The 18,863-nt window shown below is 32.8% G+C and overlaps 1 protein-coding gene and 1 pseudogene across 1 annotated transcript; both read left to right on the top strand.

The window, feature by feature from the left end:
• Positions 1 to 5,588: 5,588 nt before the first annotated feature.
• LOC111378702 (receptor-like cytoplasmic kinase 176) lies at positions 5,589 to 8,117 on the top strand. Its single transcript, XM_023001929.1, has 6 exons — positions 5,589 to 5,600; positions 5,944 to 5,982; positions 6,081 to 6,227; positions 6,318 to 6,415; positions 6,549 to 6,724; positions 7,954 to 8,117. The coding sequence occupies exons 1-6, from the start codon at positions 5,589 to 5,591 to the stop codon at positions 8,115 to 8,117; spliced, it is 636 nt and encodes a 211-aa protein (XP_022857697.1).
• A 602-nt stretch (positions 8,118 to 8,719) lies between these two features.
• LOC111378708 lies at positions 8,720 to 12,133 on the top strand (annotated as a pseudogene).
• Positions 12,134 to 18,863: the final 6,730 nt, after the last annotated feature.

Here is an 18,863-nt window from a genome sequence, read left to right as displayed (position 1 = left end):
TCTTCGAAATAATTTGTGATCTACAAAATTTTTGATTTGTAACCTCGAAATAATTTGTGATAAATTAATTTGACAATGTGATCAGTAAAAAAGTTGTGACCTATGATTATGTATAAGTGATCATTAATTGTATATTTGTCACCTTATTAAATTTAGTTAATAAATATTTTTAATTAATTAGCTTATACCTGAGTTTTGTATTTTAAAACTTGATACTTGAAAATTGAATTTGTCATACTTAACCCCTGACTTTTGAATTTTTCCCTAAGTAATAGGTGGAGTGGTAATGATCGAGCCCGTCAAGTGGTCTTGGTCTTTCTTTATAACTTGGACTACCAAGTGTGATTTTCCACCCAATAGCATTAAAGTGCATTCAATTACAAGTTTCCAATTAAACTAATTGAATCTAGTCTCTGTCCCAATTATTTATCATCGCCTTGAGGTTTATTTGGTATCAAAATACCCAATAAACCTTCACTTTGATGCCAAATATACTTGCAAAAAAGACAAACGAGTTTAGTATTCGCACAATGTGATTTCAAACAAAATTGAAATGTCTTATCTTTACCGATATTTAGAAGAATAAGGCAATTTCTAAACTTTACCAAGGGAAGCACTTTAGTGCCTATGTCTGTAGGGTTATACGCAGAATGAACTTTCTCAAATTTTATCAAACCATGAGACACTATATCTCCAATAAAATGCAGTTTAATATCTATATATTTACTACGTTTATGAAATACAAGGTTCTTACACAAATGGATGGCAGATTGACTATTAGAGTGTGCTATCACATTATCACTTAAACCACCTAGTGTATTAATCAAACTTCTAATCCACAATGCTTCTTTGGTAGCTTTTGTGGCAACAATATACTCAAATTCAATAATAGATAGAGCAACAATATGTTGGAGTTGAGAGTTCAAACTCATACAAAGGTCATACAAAGTAAACACATAAAAAGCAGTAGAACTTGCTATTATTTCTATCACCGCTATATTTAGCATTTGTGAATCCTTTAAGTTTCACACCCTCCACGGTAGACTTATAAACTAACCACTCATCAAAAGTGCTCTTTAAGTACCTAAGCGATCACTTTAACGCTTCTTAATGGTTGGAACCAAGTTCAGATATGTACCTATTTAACATACTCATGGTGAAAGTCAAAGTAGGTCTAATACAGATCATGAGGTACATAATAGAACCAAAAACATTAGAGTGAGACACTTTACTCGAAAAACTTTTTTCTTCTTCATTTGTAGGCAATTGGTGTTCAGACAATACAAAATGATTTTCAAGAGGCACAAAAGCAGGTTTACAATCAACATGCTAAATTTCTTCAAAATTTTAAGCATATAAGAAGATTGATGCACAAATAAGCAAGAATTAGATCTATCCCTGTTAATCTCCATGCTAAAAATCCTCCTAGCATGTCATAGGTCTTTCATGTCAAATTCTTTACTCAACTTAATTTTAATCTTGTTTACCACGGTCATGTTAGGTCCAATTAACAACATGTTTTTTGCATAAAACTAAAGATACATGCACTCTTTATTAGTGCTTTCGTGCTGGTAATACAAGTAATGATCAAACTCACACTTCCTGAAACCAATAGATAACACATAGGAATTAAACATTTTATACCACTGTTGTGGAACTGTTTTAGTTCATAAATAGATTTATTTAAAAAACGCATATGATCTTGTTAAGACTTACTTTAAAAACCTTTGGACTGGTTCATAAAAATCTTTTAAACGAGACCAGCATAAAAAAGAATACAATTTTGACATCAAGTTGTTTCAGTTCCAAGTCATAGTAAGCAATAAAAAGCAAACATGACTTTAATAGTGGTGTACTTAACAACTGGCAAAAATGTCTCATTATAATCTATCCCTTCCTTCGGTGTGTAAACTTTGGCTACAACTTAGTCTTATATCTCACAGGCTCACTCTCAGTAGTCCCCTATTTTATTTTATGGACCTATCTGTGTCCCACGATGGATTTATCCCTAGTTCTAGGAACTAAATCCCAAGTTTGATTATTCATAAGAGAACTCATTTCATCTCTCATGGCACATTGTCATTCCTCAAAATTTTCACTTCTCATAACCACCTCATAAGTATTTGGTTCCTTATTAACTAGTTCTTGGTAACTAGTATAGGCTATGGTATAGTCAGACATCTTTGAGGTTTCCTATGTGGTTTTCTCTCTGTATCTCTAGCTAATTGATAATCAACTAGAGTTTTGGTCAATAAGATTGTCCTCAACAAATTCCTCATCACCTTCTAACTCTATATTCTACTAATTTTGTGTATTACACTCCACTTTACTAGGGGTAGTGGGAATGTAGACACTTTCTCGCTCCACCTCGACTGGGGATTCTTTCCTAGTAGTCTCTCCCTATTATTCATTCTCCATGTAAGGCATCTCAAACTCATTAGAAGTCATATCTTGACTTATGATTATTCTCACAACCTTTTGGTTTCTATCCCACAACCTATATCTCTCAACACACTCAGGGTAACCTATGAAGAAACTTCTTAGCTCTAGCTTCTAGGTTCTATTTTTCAATCACTTTGAAGAGAGAGTGAAGAACAACCAAAGGTCCTAAGCATAGAATAATTAGCACATTTACTATACCAAGTCTCATATGGAGTATCACCATTCAAGGCCGCGGAAGGATTTATATTATTCAAATAACATGCAATCATAGCAGTTTCACCAAATAAAATTAGACAGACCAAAACTTAATATCATATATTTAACTTTATCAAGTAAAGTACAATTCATCCTTTCAACAACCCCATTTTGTTGGGGAGTATAGTAATGCCATATTCATTACACAAATTGTCAAATTCAATATTGCAAAATTTGAGACCATTATTAGTATGCAAATATATTACCTTTTTACTTGTTTGGTTCTCCACCTTAATTTTCCAATTTTTAAAATTCACAAAAGTTTCAGATTTATTTTTCAGTAAATAAATCCACACATGTATGGAGAAATCGTCAATAATAGACATGAAATATTTATTACCACCAAAAGTGGGATTACTCCCCGAAGCCCACAAATCAGTATGAGTGCATACTAACGCTTTAGATGTCTTGTGTGTACTAGATACAAATGACATCTTATAATGTTTACCAAGCACACTATGATCGCAAAATTGCATGTCAAATACCTAATTCTTACCATACACACCCTTATCATTTAGGACCCTTAGCACTAGTTTGAGCTAACATATTATGCCACTTCTGTGATCAATGTCACTAATAGTGGAATTTAAACCACCTATCACCTCAGCATGCGTGATGTAAATGCTATTATTCCTAACAACCTTAACAGATTTAAGTGCTCTCTTAAACATTTTTAACACTCCATCACCAAGGGAACCAGTGAAACCTGTTTGCTCCAATTTCCATATAGAAATTAGATTTCTACCTATATGTGGAATGTACCTAACTTCTTTTAATGTGTACAAAAAACCAATGTCAAATTCGACAGTCACGCTAATCATACCAGTGATTTTATATGTAACTCTATGCCATGCAACTACATGTCCATGATCAGACTCATACAAATGATCAAACTGGAATTTATTTGATGTAATATGAAAAGAAGTACCTGAGTCAAGCATCCACTAATGCATATGGAAGTTCATAAACATGTTAATTTCAGCTGGTTCAACATCTAAGAGTATGTAAGCCTTCCTAGATTTATCTCTCGGGACAATAATGTTTACATCACTGGGTTTACCATTTCCCTGATCTCTCTACTTATTTTTTTTTCTTTATGGCACTCATTTATGAAATGTCCTAGTTTTCCACAACCGTTACATTTTCTCCCCTTAACCTTCTCCTATGACTTAGATCTATTTCTTCACTTTTTTTGCCACCACTGTTTTGGACCTCATCACTCCTAAACTGAGACCCGTTCCTCACTTGGCAAATCTGTCATATTTTTCTCTCGTTTCTTTCAACTTTTATCTCTCCCTCGTTACTCCTTAAAGAATCAATGACTATATTGAATGAAGGCTTTTTCTTATATTTGATTGCATTCTTGACTTTCTTACAGTTATTAGGAATAACATTCAAGAGAATAATAGATTTGTATTTATCAAAAATATTTTCACCACAATTTGTAATATCCTGAACGAATTTATTGAAAACATCAAGATTGTCATCTAAATCTTTTGAGGGATCATTTTGAAATTGAAGGAACTTAAAAGAAAGAAAAGTTCATTGGACATTGATTGAGTATCTTTAATCTTTCTCAAAGTTTTTCAATAGAATCATGTTTACCAACTTTTCGCAAAATATAATCAAGTAACTGCAAGATAATAGAGGAATAAGCAAGTTCGTCAAAATCCTCTTTATGATTGTCAGTCACCGTTGCGGAAAAAATATTATCAATGGCTTTTGAAACATTTTGTTATACTAAAATTCCTATCATCTCTTGTTGCCAATTAGAAAAATTACATTTACCATTAAAGACATTTAAGTCAATAAATTGCGCAGACATCTTAGCAGATAAGACATGTACCACATAAAACAACCTTCACAAAGACAATCACACAAAGAAAGTATTAGAGTCGCAGATATATTCCAGTCTAAATTTCAAGAATTTTCGTGAGTTTTGTGATCTCATCTCAAGGGAATTGTTGAGCGGGTAAGATCAAATGTAACAATTCTAATCAAATATAGCTTAGCAACAATACAAATTTACACAATAGTCAATAAAGCCACAAAAATGATAATATAACAATTTAGAAAAATAATCCTAAAATACTAGCATCATATGAGGCAGCAATCCTATTGACCACCCCACATGATGACTTGCTATTACAGAAATTCAAAGAGTTTTAGCCAATTTATCAGAGAGAACCTATTCGTGGTCTGTAACTATGAGAGATGTGAAATTACTTAAGGATTCAAGTCCTTATTGCAAAAATCAGCAGACCTGCATTTCAATTGCACCATGAACACACGTTCAATTTAACACAGATTAATTCCAGCATAGAAATCGAAAAAATCAGCCACTACAGGAGCTTAAAATAAGGCTCTGATATAATTTTTAGTGATCAACTCACCTGTCAATCAATTAACCACACCAAGGTAGTTACCTATTCAATAGATAATGGAAATTAATCTAAACAAAACAAGAATAAAGCTTTCCTATCAAGCTCCAATGAATTAGCACCAAAAACGGTTGGATCAGGGCTCAGATCAAGAGCCGAAAAATCACACAAGAACACTACACAAATTGGACCAAGGTTACCTACTCAAATGGATTACAACGACGTACCCAAAACCCTGACGAAAGCTGTGCATGAAGGCAGCGAAACAGGGACAAAAAAGGGGATAGAGCCTAAAGGCACATAACAGGTGCCCAACTCACCGGTAAAGAGCCGGCAGAAGGAGTAACGAAAGGAGGCAGCCACAAAGATGAGAGAGACAAAAGGCAGTCACAAAGAGAGAGGCCAAGAGAGGTGTAGCATATTAATAATATTGCCAAAGGAGAAGTCGAGTGTTATGTCTCACACACAAATTCGACACACCTATATATATGTAATATAATAGGTTAAGTAATGGGTCGAGAGGTAATGAGTCTTCTTTGTAACTTGGACTACCAAGTGTGACTTTTGACCCAATAGCACTTAAGTGAATTCAATATTAAGTTTCCAACGAAAATAATTGAATCTAGTATCCGTCCTAATTATTTATGATCGGCCCAAGGTTTAATTGGTATCAAAATACCCAACAAATGCATAGAGATTTATTTAAGCATGTCTGTCAAATAATTTTGAGTGATATGCACTCGCATAAAGTAGCATTTGACTATTAATGCCTGCAATTATAATATAGTCCAAGCATGCAACTATGATGGCTATAACATGAATTAGCTGAATAGCTTGTTCTGTTTCACACTTACTGCTTGACTAGTATGAAAGAGCTTCTGTAAGAGCTGGAAGACTCTTGGATGTATGGTAACCATCTCTTCCAAAACTGGTGGACTGTTGAGCATGAAAGGCCGACAGATTATTTCCGTTATATTGATAAGATTTGGTTTGGATTTTCAGGCAGAAATCAACTATCTTTGGCAGCTGCACCATCCTAATTTTGTGAATTTAATTGGTTACTGCTCGGAGGATGAACACAAACTTTTGGCTTATAAGTTTATGCCTAAGGGTAGCATGGAGAATCATCTATTTGGGAATGAGTTCAATGTAGCCTTTTATGTGTACCATAATATAATATATCATTGAATATTACTTGATGTCGAATTCGCGTGGACAATTGGTTTTATGTCGGACTAGGTGGTTCTCACTTCCGAGCTACTTTCCTGGAAACTAAGAATGAAAATTGCTCTGGCTGCTGCTAGAGGACTTGCCTTTCTTCACATACTGAGGCAGAAGTAATATATCGAGACTTCAAGACTTATAATATCTTGATTCAGTAAGTATATGTTGCTTGCTCTAGTCAAGAAAGATTTGCATTGTACTTTTGACCACTTCATTATTTCATCATGGTTTATATTCATATCGTAGGACGTCTGATTGTTTAACATGTAATTTCGCTGTTTGTGCTTTTGATTTGCAAAACTACAATGCAAAAATTTCTGATTTTGGGTTGGCTAGGGATGGACCAACTGATCATAAGACTCACGTCTCAACTCGTGTCAAGGGAACTTATGGATATACTGCTCCCGAGCATCTAATTACAGGTACTAATGTCATGCATTTTCCTCCATATTCCATGAATAGGTTGACCAAATTAATCATACACTGTATTTGTTGTTCGCTATGAAAGTGCAAACCCCAAGTGCATTCGTCACATTTAATTAATAAAGTGGACATTTTGAGTGCGAGTTGTTGATTCCTGGAAGAATGTTTACTTTCGATTACACAATTTTAATCAATTTAATTCTAATAATGAAAACAAGCACACAATAAAGATTTTGATTTTGGAAAATAACTACGAATCTACAAAATAATAAAACATGAAAATCTTGGGAACTTTGGAGGAAAATATGGTTTTGATTCATGGTTTCATTTAACCCTAATTAATTTTTCCATAAGCTAATGAACGAATTACTCATTTATGATATTCAACCAGATCTTCTAATTTTAGTTATTTATCTCACTCCAACGAAGTTAGCCCTAATTGATTTGTTTAACTTATTATATTTCTATGTCGATTAAAAGCAGACGACCGCAATAATTTTTTGTGAAAATAACCTAATGGGACATCTAGGCTTAGGGGGCATATCTTTATCTCCTACACAAATCTAGGGTATTTACTATTTGTTCTAAAATGTACAATCTTCTCTTGAATGATGTAAAAATCACTAAACTCGATCATTTATGGCCAAATAAATGAAAGACATTGAACACAACAACAAATATATATGAAAATAAGCATTTTAACATTGAAGAGCAAATATTAAAATTAATTAAAGTCAAGTTAAACTACAATCATAAATCCCAACATAAGAAATTAGCCCATATTCTATATATGATAACAAAGGAGAATATTTATTCAATACATTACAAATGATAGGAAAAAAAAAACAAATTCAATATTAAAGATAAAACCCTTTTCGGTTCGATTTGCTTAAATCTTGAGTACATCAATTCTTCTCCACCTTTTCTTTGATTTATTGTGGAGACATGCAACCAGCTGGCAAAATAAAAGGAGGAAAAGAAAAATGAAAGAGGAAGAAGGCAACCAGAAGACCCCAAGATAATTGCACACCAGGTCCCTCAACTTTGATCTTGTACAATTTGGCCCTCAAAATTTGACTTTTATATCAATCATGCCCTCCAAAAATTACAATCCAAGATCCTTCTCAACTTTTTAGTGTATGGACTTTGGACCCCAACTTCACAATTTTGCACACTTTTAGTCCATTTTCACTTCTTTTTGCATTGGCACCAAAAACGGTTGGATCAGGGCTCAGATCAAGAGCCGAAAAATCACACAAGAACACTACACAAATTGGACCAAGGTTACCTACTCAAATGGATTACAACGACGTACCCAAAACCCTGACGAAAGCTGTGCATGAAGGCAGCGAAACAGGGACAAAAAAGGGGATAGAGCCTAAAGGCACATAACAGGTGCCCAACTCACCGGTAAAGAGCCGGCAGAAGGAGTAACGAAAGGAGGCAGCCACAAAGATGAGAGAGACAAAAGGCAGTCACAAAGAGAGAGGCCAAGAGAGGTGTAGCATATTAATAATATTGCCAAAGGAGAAGTCGAGTGTTATGTCTCACACACAAATTCGACACACCTATATATATGTAATATAATAGGTTAAGTAATGGGTCGAGAGGTAATGAGTCTTCTTTGTAACTTGGACTACCAAGTGTGACTTTTGACCCAATAGCACTTAAGTGAATTCAATATTAAGTTTCCAACGAAAATAATTGAATCTAGTATCCGTCCTAATTATTTATGATCGGCCCAAGGTTTAATTGGTATCAAAATACCCAACAAATGCATAGAGATTTATTTAAGCATGTCTGTCAAATAATTTTGAGTGATATGCACTCGCATAAAGTAGCATTTGACTATTAATGCCTGCAATTATAATATAGTCCAAGCATGCAACTATGATGGCTATAACATGAATTAGCTGAATAGCTTGTTCTGTTTCACACTTACTGCTTGACTAGTATGAAAGAGCTTCTGTAAGAGCTGGAAGACTCTTGGATGTATGGTAACCATCTCTTCCAAAACTGGTGGACTGTTGAGCATGAAAGGCCGACAGATTATTTCCGTTATATTGATAAGATTTGGTTTGGATTTTCAGGCAGAAATCAACTATCTTTGGCAGCTGCACCATCCTAATTTTGTGAATTTAATTGGTTACTGCTCGGAGGATGAACACAAACTTTTGGCTTATAAGTTTATGCCTAAGGGTAGCATGGAGAATCATCTATTTGGGAATGAGTTCAATGTAGCCTTTTATGTGTACCATAATATAATATATCATTGAATATTACTTGATGTCGAATTCGCGTGGACAATTGGTTTTATGTCGGACTAGGTGGTTCTCACTTCCGAGCTACTTTCCTGGAAACTAAGAATGAAAATTGCTCTGGCTGCTGCTAGAGGACTTGCCTTTCTTCACATACTGAGGCAGAAGTAATATATCGAGACTTCAAGACTTATAATATCTTGATTCAGTAAGTATATGTTGCTTGCTCTAGTCAAGAAAGATTTGCATTGTACTTTTGACCACTTCATTATTTCATCATGGTTTATATTCATATCGTAGGACGTCTGATTGTTTAACATGTAATTTCGCTGTTTGTGCTTTTGATTTGCAAAACTACAATGCAAAAATTTCTGATTTTGGGTTGGCTAGGGATGGACCAACTGATCATAAGACTCACGTCTCAACTCGTGTCAAAGGAACTTATGGATATACTGCTCCCGAGTATCTAATTACAGGTACTAATGTCATGCATTTTCCTCCATATTCCATGAATAGGTTGACCAAATTAATCATACACTGTATTTGTTGTTCGCTATGAAAGTGCAAACCCCAAGTGCATTCGTCACATTTAATTAATAAAGTGGACATTTTGAGTGCGAGTTGTTGATTCCTGGAAGAATGTTTACTTTCGATTACACAATTTTAATCAATTTAATTCTAATAATGAAAACAAGCACACAATAAAGATTTTGATTTTGGAAAATAACTACGAATCTACAAAATAATAAAACATGAAAATCTTGGAAACTTTGGAGGAAAATATGGTTTTGATTCATGGTTTCATTTAACCCTAATTAATTTTTCCATAAGCTAATGAACGAATTACTCATTTACGATATTCAACCAGATCTTCTAATTTTAGTTATTTATCTCACTCCAACGAAGTTAACCCTAATTGATTTGTTTAACTTATTATATCTCTATGTCGATTAAAAGCAGACGATCGCAATAATTTTTTGTGAAAATAACCTAATGGGACATCTAGGCTTAGGGGGCATATCTTTATCTCCTACACAAATCTAGGGTATTTACTATTTGTTCTAAAATGTACAATCTTCTCTTGAATGATGTAAAAATCACTAAACTCGATCATTTATGGCCAAATAAATGAAAGACATTGAACACAACAACAAATATATATGAAAATAAGCATTTTAACATTGAAGAGCAAATATTAAAATTAATTAAAGTCAAGTTAAACTACAATCATAAATCCCAACATAAGAAATTAGCCCATATTCTATATATGATAACAAAGGAGAATATTTATTCAATACATTACAAATGATAGGAAAAAAAAAACAAATTCAATATTAAAGATAAAACCCTTTTCGGTTCGATTTGCTTAAATCTTGAGTACATCAATTCTTCTCCACCTTTTCTTTGATTTATTGTGGAGACATGCAACCAGCTGGCAAAATAAAAGGAGGAAAAGAAAAATGAAAGAGGAAGAAGGCAACCAGAAGACCCCAAGATAATTGCACACCAGGTCCCTCAACTTTGATCTTGTACAATTTGGCCCTCAAAATTTGACTTTTATATCAATCATGCCCTCCAAAAATTACAATCCAAGATCCTTCTCAACTTTTTAGTGTATGGACTTTGGACCCCAACTTCACAATTTTGCACACTTTTAGTCCATTTTCACTTCTTTTTGCATTGTTCTCTTTTATTTTGGGATTTTGACAAACAAAGCCATAATTGCACAATTGTGAAGAGAAATTCATTCAATTTTTAATCAACAATTAGCTTGTAAAGTATCTCATAATTATGCAAAAAACACTTATTATTTGTCCTTGCTGACCTTGACCAATCTTTGAAGTTTTCCTACTCTTTGCATTTGTTATGGTCAATGTGGGTTGCTTGCTTCATGGACTTAGTATATGGCAAATTGACGAGTTAATTGTACCAGTAGTCACTAAACTTAGGTCCATGTCTATGATTGGCCACTGAACTTTAAAATGTCAAGTTTTAGTCACTGAACTTAGGTTCATGTCTTTGATTGGCCACTGAAGTTGAAAATGTCGAGTTTTGGCCATTGAACTTAGGTCTATGTCTTTGATTGCTTGCTGAAATTTAAAATGTCGAATGTTGACCACTAAATTTTGAAAAACGTTGTGCATTACTCACTGAATTTGAAAAATATTGTGCATTACTCACTGAACTTTAAAAAATATTGTACATTACTCATTGGACTTTGAAAAATGTTGTATGTTATTCACTGAAAACTCGATATTTTTCAATGTTCAATAGTTATGCTAGTGAGTAATGTACGGTATATTTTAAAGTTTAGTGGCCAAAACTCGACATTTTAAATTTCAATGAGCACTCTAAGACATAGACCTAAGTTCAATGATAAAAACTTGACATTTTTCAAAGTTTAGTGATCAAAACTCGACATTTTAAATTTCAGTGACCAATTAAAGACATGGATCTAAGTTCAGTGACCAAAACTCAACATTTTTCAAAGCTCAGGAGCCAAGACTCGACATTTTAAATTCAGTGCCTAGTTAAAGACATTGACTTAAGTTCAGTGACCATTGGAACAATTAACTCGCAAATTGTCATCCATTTATTATTATTTGAATAAAAGGCTTATGAATCTTTGAGTACAAATCTCTGAAATATTTAAGTTAGAAAAGGATAATGCTCTCAGGTGAACACCTAGAAAGAACGATAGGGTTCTCTAATATGGCTTCCCCATGCGACCCCATTGTTTTCTCGAACGAGTTATCTTAGGTTTGAGCATAGCTTTCCTCTCTTGAAATAGAGGAAACCAAAACCCTTCCTCATACCTGTGGAGGCATGCAACCAGTTGGCAAAATATGTTACTCTCGTGCTTCTCCATTTAGCTGCCAAGGTTGATGTGTACAACATTGGAGTGGTACTTTTACAAATTTTATTTGGGAAGAAAGTAATAGACAAAAATCGGCTATTGAGGGAAGAAATTTTGGTTAAATGGGAAAAACCTTACCTAACTAACAGATGTATATTGTTGCACTTTCTAGACCCCTGTCTTAAGGCCAATACTCGATGGGTTAAGCCTTAAAGGCAGTTGCCCTTGTGTCTCAATGCCTAAGCGTAGAATCTCAGTTGAGGCCAAACATGGACGAGGCCATAACTCCTTGAGAGTAGGTTTAGTTTTCAAAGTGCACTTTAGAAAGTGATCGTTTCACCAGTTGGATTGACACGGCCAACCTCACTATGGACATAGGTCATACTGAAAAAGTGCTAAAGAAACTCGTGAAGTAATGGATTATCCCAGAATTTCAGCTTTCCTTTTGTTGGAAAATATGGGTTGTCGATCATCCATGTAGGGTAACTTGACTCATAAGATATCGAAAGGATAGGAGATAGTGGTTTGAACTTGAAATTCAAACCTACAACTTTCTATAACCATCATTAACTCCCATACAACCTCCAACAATTATTGCCTAGAAAAAGAGAGAAAAGATGACAAGAAAATGGTGAAATTTGTGTGTGAAAATACACCAAAATTAGAAAGGCCCTAAAATCACTATCTTAGCATGAAAACTCACAAAATAAGGTACTTAAATTGTGGATAATAATCATCTTCCATTGTGATCAGGATTGGGACCATTGAAGATGAGAAAATACAGATTTTCGAGTTTTGAGATGTTATGTGATTCAACCGCACAAAGATCTTGGAATTCAATACTTTCAACTAAATATTCTTATTCGTAATTTATGATTATGAATGTTGCGAATTTCTAAATTGGTATTAGAGACATATAGTTGAATTCCTTGCTGTAATACATACTTAAATATGTCATTACATGATTTAATTGTGTTATGAATCTTGTATGTAATGTTTTGAAACCTTATGTGGTCTTTAATGACATTTTTTGATATACATGTCTAAAATTAATGACATTTTGAAATTATGTATATAATATACTTTAAAATCCACCTGTAAAATTTCATCAATTTTCGTTGTTGCATTTGCACGAAAATTGAAACCCTAGTCAATTTTGAAAAAACTTTAAAAATTTACTGCATTTTATTCATTAATTTTCAAGTAGTAATATAGTATACTTAGAAAGATATTTCAATGAGCTGTTGAACCATATAAAGAACTTAAATTTTGGACTTAAAATGAAAAAGTTGTGAGGTTTTAAAATTTGAATGAAAACTTTATTTTTTGCATAAAAATTGATAAAATCCGAAAATCATCACATGATAACTTCTTCTACATTGCGTTTCATGCCCCCAATTTGGTATGATTAGATAGATATTCTTGAGATATGTTTACTAAGTGGTATTTGACTAGTGGGAGTTATTGTTTGAAATGCTCTCATTTATTTTTATTTTTTGAAAATGAAAAATACTCCCAAAGTATTTAAAATACCCCATTTTTATATAAGTTCATGAGATGTATGGGTCTTTGATTAGATTAGGGGTGTAAGCGGTCCGATTTTACCGGTTTTTGACAAATTTTCAAACCAAACCGTTTGTAACGGTTTGAGAAAAATCCAAACCTAAACTAAGCCATTTTGAACGGTTTGAAAAAAACTCAATCCTAAACCTAACGGTTTGGTCAACTAAAACATAGTTTTTTTTTTTCATTTTTGTTCACCTTTTTTAGGTTAATGACGATACAATAACGTTACAATACAAGTCTATTAAACTAGATATTAGGTCCAAAAAATATAATGATGTCTTACAAGATCTCGTGATAATCATATCTGGAAAAAAAAGATATTGATTACACAAAGAGAATAACCAACTACAATAATAAAGCAATTGTTTATAATATCTAAACATAACAATTACACAAGTTTACGTTTGTTTGATGTTACGAAACACATTTAATTTCAGATTCTTACTTTAGTTTGTTCCAAAAAATTATTGATTTGAAACTTTATTTGTAGCACATATTATCACCGAAGGTTTAGGATCTCTTTGTCTCCGATTTGGTATAATGGACTTCAATTCAACTTTGAAGAGGCGTGAAAATTTTGAAAAGAAGTGTTTGGTGCCGATGGCTTAAAACTGTGTTGGGTGTCAACTGGAGTTCATCTAAATTTTGAAGAGGATAAATATTTTTGATAGATTATGTTAGTCTTAAAGTCCGATTTGGTTTTAAACCGCAATTAAAATTCTCAAACCTAAACCAAACCATTTTGACCGATTTGGTTTGGGTCAAAACCATTTTGTTGATCGGGTCCACGTGGTACTAAATCGACGGTTTCTAAAATGCGATTTCAGTTCGATTTTTCGATTTTTGCTTACAGCCCTATATTAGGCTATGTGATCCATTGTGACTAATTTCCAATTTTTATACTTGATTAGATATGGCTGGATCTATGCACTTTATAGCAAATTCTTAAACGGAAGACTAAAAATGCAAGGGCTATGGAACTTGTTGAAAAGCTACATGTTTATTAAAATTAATAATTGATCTGAAAGATAGCCTAGTGAAATACATGAATATTTTTGGTAATTAGTAGAATATGAAAATTCTGATGTTACTTCTCATTTGTTGTTAGTGTTGTGATAAATATCAAAGTGGGTTGAGAATATGTATAATAAAACTTAAATGATGTGAGTTTTATTCTTCAAGTATAATTGAAATTATTTTCTGAAGAAATTAATTTGCAATATCATGAAATATGTCAATAATTCAATAAACGTGCTTATTTATACTTTTATTGCACGTTTGGAATTACCTTATTGAATTGCTTAATATCTATTAATTCATAATTGCTTTGAATGCTAAGATCAGTAGAATTAGTGAGATTCTTACTTTGATATATTGTTTGTAGAAAACTCGCAAACGTATAAGATCGTTGTATAAGTAATACGACTTGTGAGTTAAGAATATCGTTCCTACGAGAAATAAAGTCCAATATCTAGTTCAGTAACTTTTATTAAATTCGAAATAATATAGATTCAAAAGAGTTGTTTTTTTTTATGTGTTCTATACTAATTCTGAACTAAAAAAGCAAATAAAATATTTATCTAATATATAAATGTTTGTTTTGGAATCGTGAATCCTCATATTGCCATTTAATTCAACTCTTAATCATAATTTAGTAAATTCATGCATTCAAGACAATCGATAATCCACTTTGATTCTATATTCTTTCCAAAGATATATTAAACTTATGTTTAACACGACACGACTAGTTCCTATTCTTATTTCGAATTCATATAAAAAATATGCATTGATTTACAAGATTTATAATACATAATTGCACATGTCATAGATATTTTTCCTAATACCTATGATCCATGTGTTGATTATGCCGCATTCTAGACTTATTATGAGTATTCTTACACTACAACAAATAACTTACTATCTAATTGGTGATCAAGTAATCAAATAGTTCAATTAAGATGCAAAACCAATCAAGAAAAATCATGAAATACTAAATTAATTGTCTTGAATAAAAGTAACAAACAATAGGGGTTCATCATTCATCTAATACAGTGAAAAACTTAGCCAACCAACCTAATTATTAAATTACACAAGAAATCAAGAAAAGATATCACCTGAATCGAAGAAATATGGAAGAAGGTAGAGAAATCCACTTTCTTGAATGAAATCTTGATTTTGGATTGATAATCTTCAAGAATCTTGCACAATTTCCTTGATATTGATGATCTAGCCTCGTTCTTTACCTCCAAAATATATTGAATATAAAAAATTTGAGGTCTAAGAGAGGTCTCACACATTTTGGACGGCTCTTAATATAAATAGGGTTTTAAAAGATAGCACACAAAAAGTTTTCAAAACAAAATAAGAAAACAAATTTTTTTTTTCCGGAATTGAACCATGCGTACGCATGGTTCATTTGGTGCATACGCATAGTTCACGTGATTTGGTCTCTAGAGTGGATTTTTGGAATCTCGTGTATGCAAGCCTCCAGGCCTATGCTTAAACATAGTATAATTTATTTATTTTGCTGAACTTTCTCACGCGTGTATCTTGATCTTTTTCAACATATTCTCATCCCATGGACTTCTTTTCAACTCCATTTGACTCTTGGCATTTTTCAATAATCATTTTGCAATCCGATTCAACTTTTAAAGTATTATATTGTAGTCTCCAAACTTTGCATTCTATTCGACTGAGTCATTTTATCTTGTAATCTTGTCCTTGATCTTTAAATTGTATCCAATTAAATCCTTGGTATCTTTGATGTTCGCTTTGTCGCCTATCTCATCTATGGATTGTTTGCAATTTAGTCTTTGACTTTTGAATTTCACCCTTTTTACTAGTTTTGCATTCTTTTCTTTAATTCTTCATCAAACATTGAGTTTTACCTATTTGACATAATATAACATAAATTAGATTATATTCCATCAGAAGAACTACAAAAAATCATTATTTACACTTATCATACCCCCAAAGTTGAAAATTTGTTTGTCCTCAAACAAAATCATAACCTAACTTTTGACAAACACACAAACATGCAAAAATATTTAGCTAGCTAACTCGGTGCTTTATCTTAGAATTGAAATCACAATATTAAATCTAAGCACAGTTTCATGATCACAATACAAAAATCAAAGTCTACTTTCCAATGTAAAGTCGACGTGTGTGTGTGTGTGTGTGTGAGAGAGAAGAATTAAGCATAACATCATGAATTAATAAGTTGTTCTATTCTTGACTTTTAATAGTCAAATATGTTCTTGTCCTCACTCGAGAGATTCACATACCCCAAACTTGTTCTTTTCGCTGCTTTCAAGTACGCGATATAAGGTTAATTTTTTTATACTATCCTCATCTCTCTAATTTAGGTATATCTCGCTGACTGCAAGTCAATATGTCAATAAAGAAGGATTCTTCACAGTTTGATTGCTTCAATCTCCAGAACTCGACTAGGCTAATAATCCCTTATCAAAAGTCAAATTTTCTTAAATAAGTTTTTGGGACTCAATCAAAGCATTTTGTGCGTCTTATATTTCATACATCTACTTTTTCTGTTTTTTTCCTCAATTTTCTTCTTTTCATAACTTTTTCCTTTATTTGCAGCATTCTCTCCCTTAAACTTTCTAAATGACCCATATAACAAGCTTTAAGTCGATGACTATCAAGTCAGTTGACTTTAGGGCAACATGTTTTAACACCCTTGCAGGTTTAGTAACTCAAGTTATAAATGCTACAGAAAGAAATTTTCAAATAAAATATTTTTTTTACTTTGATTAGTGCAATGTCCCTCATTAAACACATATCCTAGTAAATCGACTTTTAACTTGAGACTTTCGCCCAATTTTATTCTATTGACCTGAGACAATCCACACAAGATTTTTAATTCCACGTATGGAATCCTCAATCTATTTAAATCTTCCTACAACAGTGAAATCCCCTAAACTATTGTAAATTTGGTCTAAGGACGTAAAATAGAGTGGTTTTGGATTTAGTATCTATGATCCACTATTTCAACCTATCCATTTATGAAATCAACCCATTCTTATACAATGCTTAACTTAATTCACGTGTTCAATGTTTATCAACTTTCACATGGAAAAGTAAAAATTAACTTAAGCATGCAATTTATTTACCATTCATAAATCGATTCATAATTCAATATATCCCTCATTGCCAGTCAGGCCAACTAACTCACACAAGCACACAAAGAAAATATTTTTGGAGTTTTTCAAGATTTTCAATTTTTAAAGCGATAAAACACACACAGAAATAAAAGAACAAAAGAAAACTCATGTTTTCTATCTCCAAAATTAAATAGATATTGTCCTCAATCTTCTAAATTCTAAATTCGTATATAATGGGGTGGAGAAGAGAATGAAGAAAAGACTCCCATGATATGCCGTGTAATCCAATGGTTAGCTTTCCTTTTGCTTTCATTGGCTTCTTAGTTAATAGAAGTTTAAGTGTTCCACGACATCATGCTCCTACACAAAGCTATCAAATAATGCATTAGTGCTAAAAAATCAGGAACAAGTATTACTTACCTCAAATATCTAGTAAACCAACAAATGCCTAAAAGATCTAAAGGGAGACTACCATTGGATGATGAGTCTCTAATTAGAACTAATAACTAATTTAAATTATCATATAGAAAGCATAATAAATAAAGGGGAAGAAAGATTGGGTTGCCTCCCAATAAGCGCTTTGTTTAAATTCCTTAGCTTGACTTTATTGTTTCGGCATCATGGAATTCTAAGAAACGCTTTTGATGCCTTGCTTAATTTGCCTCTTTTGACTTTGCTCCACTCTTCATTGATTTACAAATTTTAACACTGCCGCCTCCAATGTGATACAACTTGCCTATCTCATCCGATTCAAATCCAACTATATAGACTTCTTCCCCCTCTTCGAGCTTAATTGCAAATTCAATGAAATGACAATCAATGAAGTCAATAGAATGTGGGTTAACGTCGTCTTCATCAATTGCCTCATCTTTGTTTTGCTCATTTATAATTGAAATTTCATTGTCTTTGTTCTCATCTTCCATAATTGATATCTCATCGGATTCAATGACAGATTCACAATCTAAATCCACGAGCAATGGAAACTCTTTTCTTTCAAACTTTTCGAGTGAATTATACCTCACCTTTTAAATTCATACCAGAATATGCCATCTCCCACATAGTTTGTTTTCATCCAACCAATCACCACAAAAGTATCAGAAGGGATACACTCCTCCACATGCATGTAGCATTGAAAAGATGTGACAATTGCTTGTCATTGACATCTTAAATATTGTTTAAATCGTGAGAGCTTAAGCTGATAGGGATTAGTGCATGTATTCAAACAGTAGCCAGTATAATGCACCCCATAGTAGAGTTCACAATAGATGTCTTCTTCCTTGTAGTTCATGTCAAGATTATTTATTACGAAAATCCTTTTAATATGCCAATGTTATAA

Source organism: Olea europaea, unplaced genomic scaffold, assembly GCF_002742605.1.
Source record: "Olea europaea var. sylvestris unplaced genomic scaffold, O_europaea_v1 scaffold1856, whole genome shotgun sequence".
Lineage (NCBI taxonomy): Eukaryota > Viridiplantae > Streptophyta > Magnoliopsida > Lamiales > Oleaceae > Olea > Olea europaea.
Note: the sequence above shows the minus strand (reverse complement) of the source record. Positions and strands in the feature narration are given on the sequence as shown.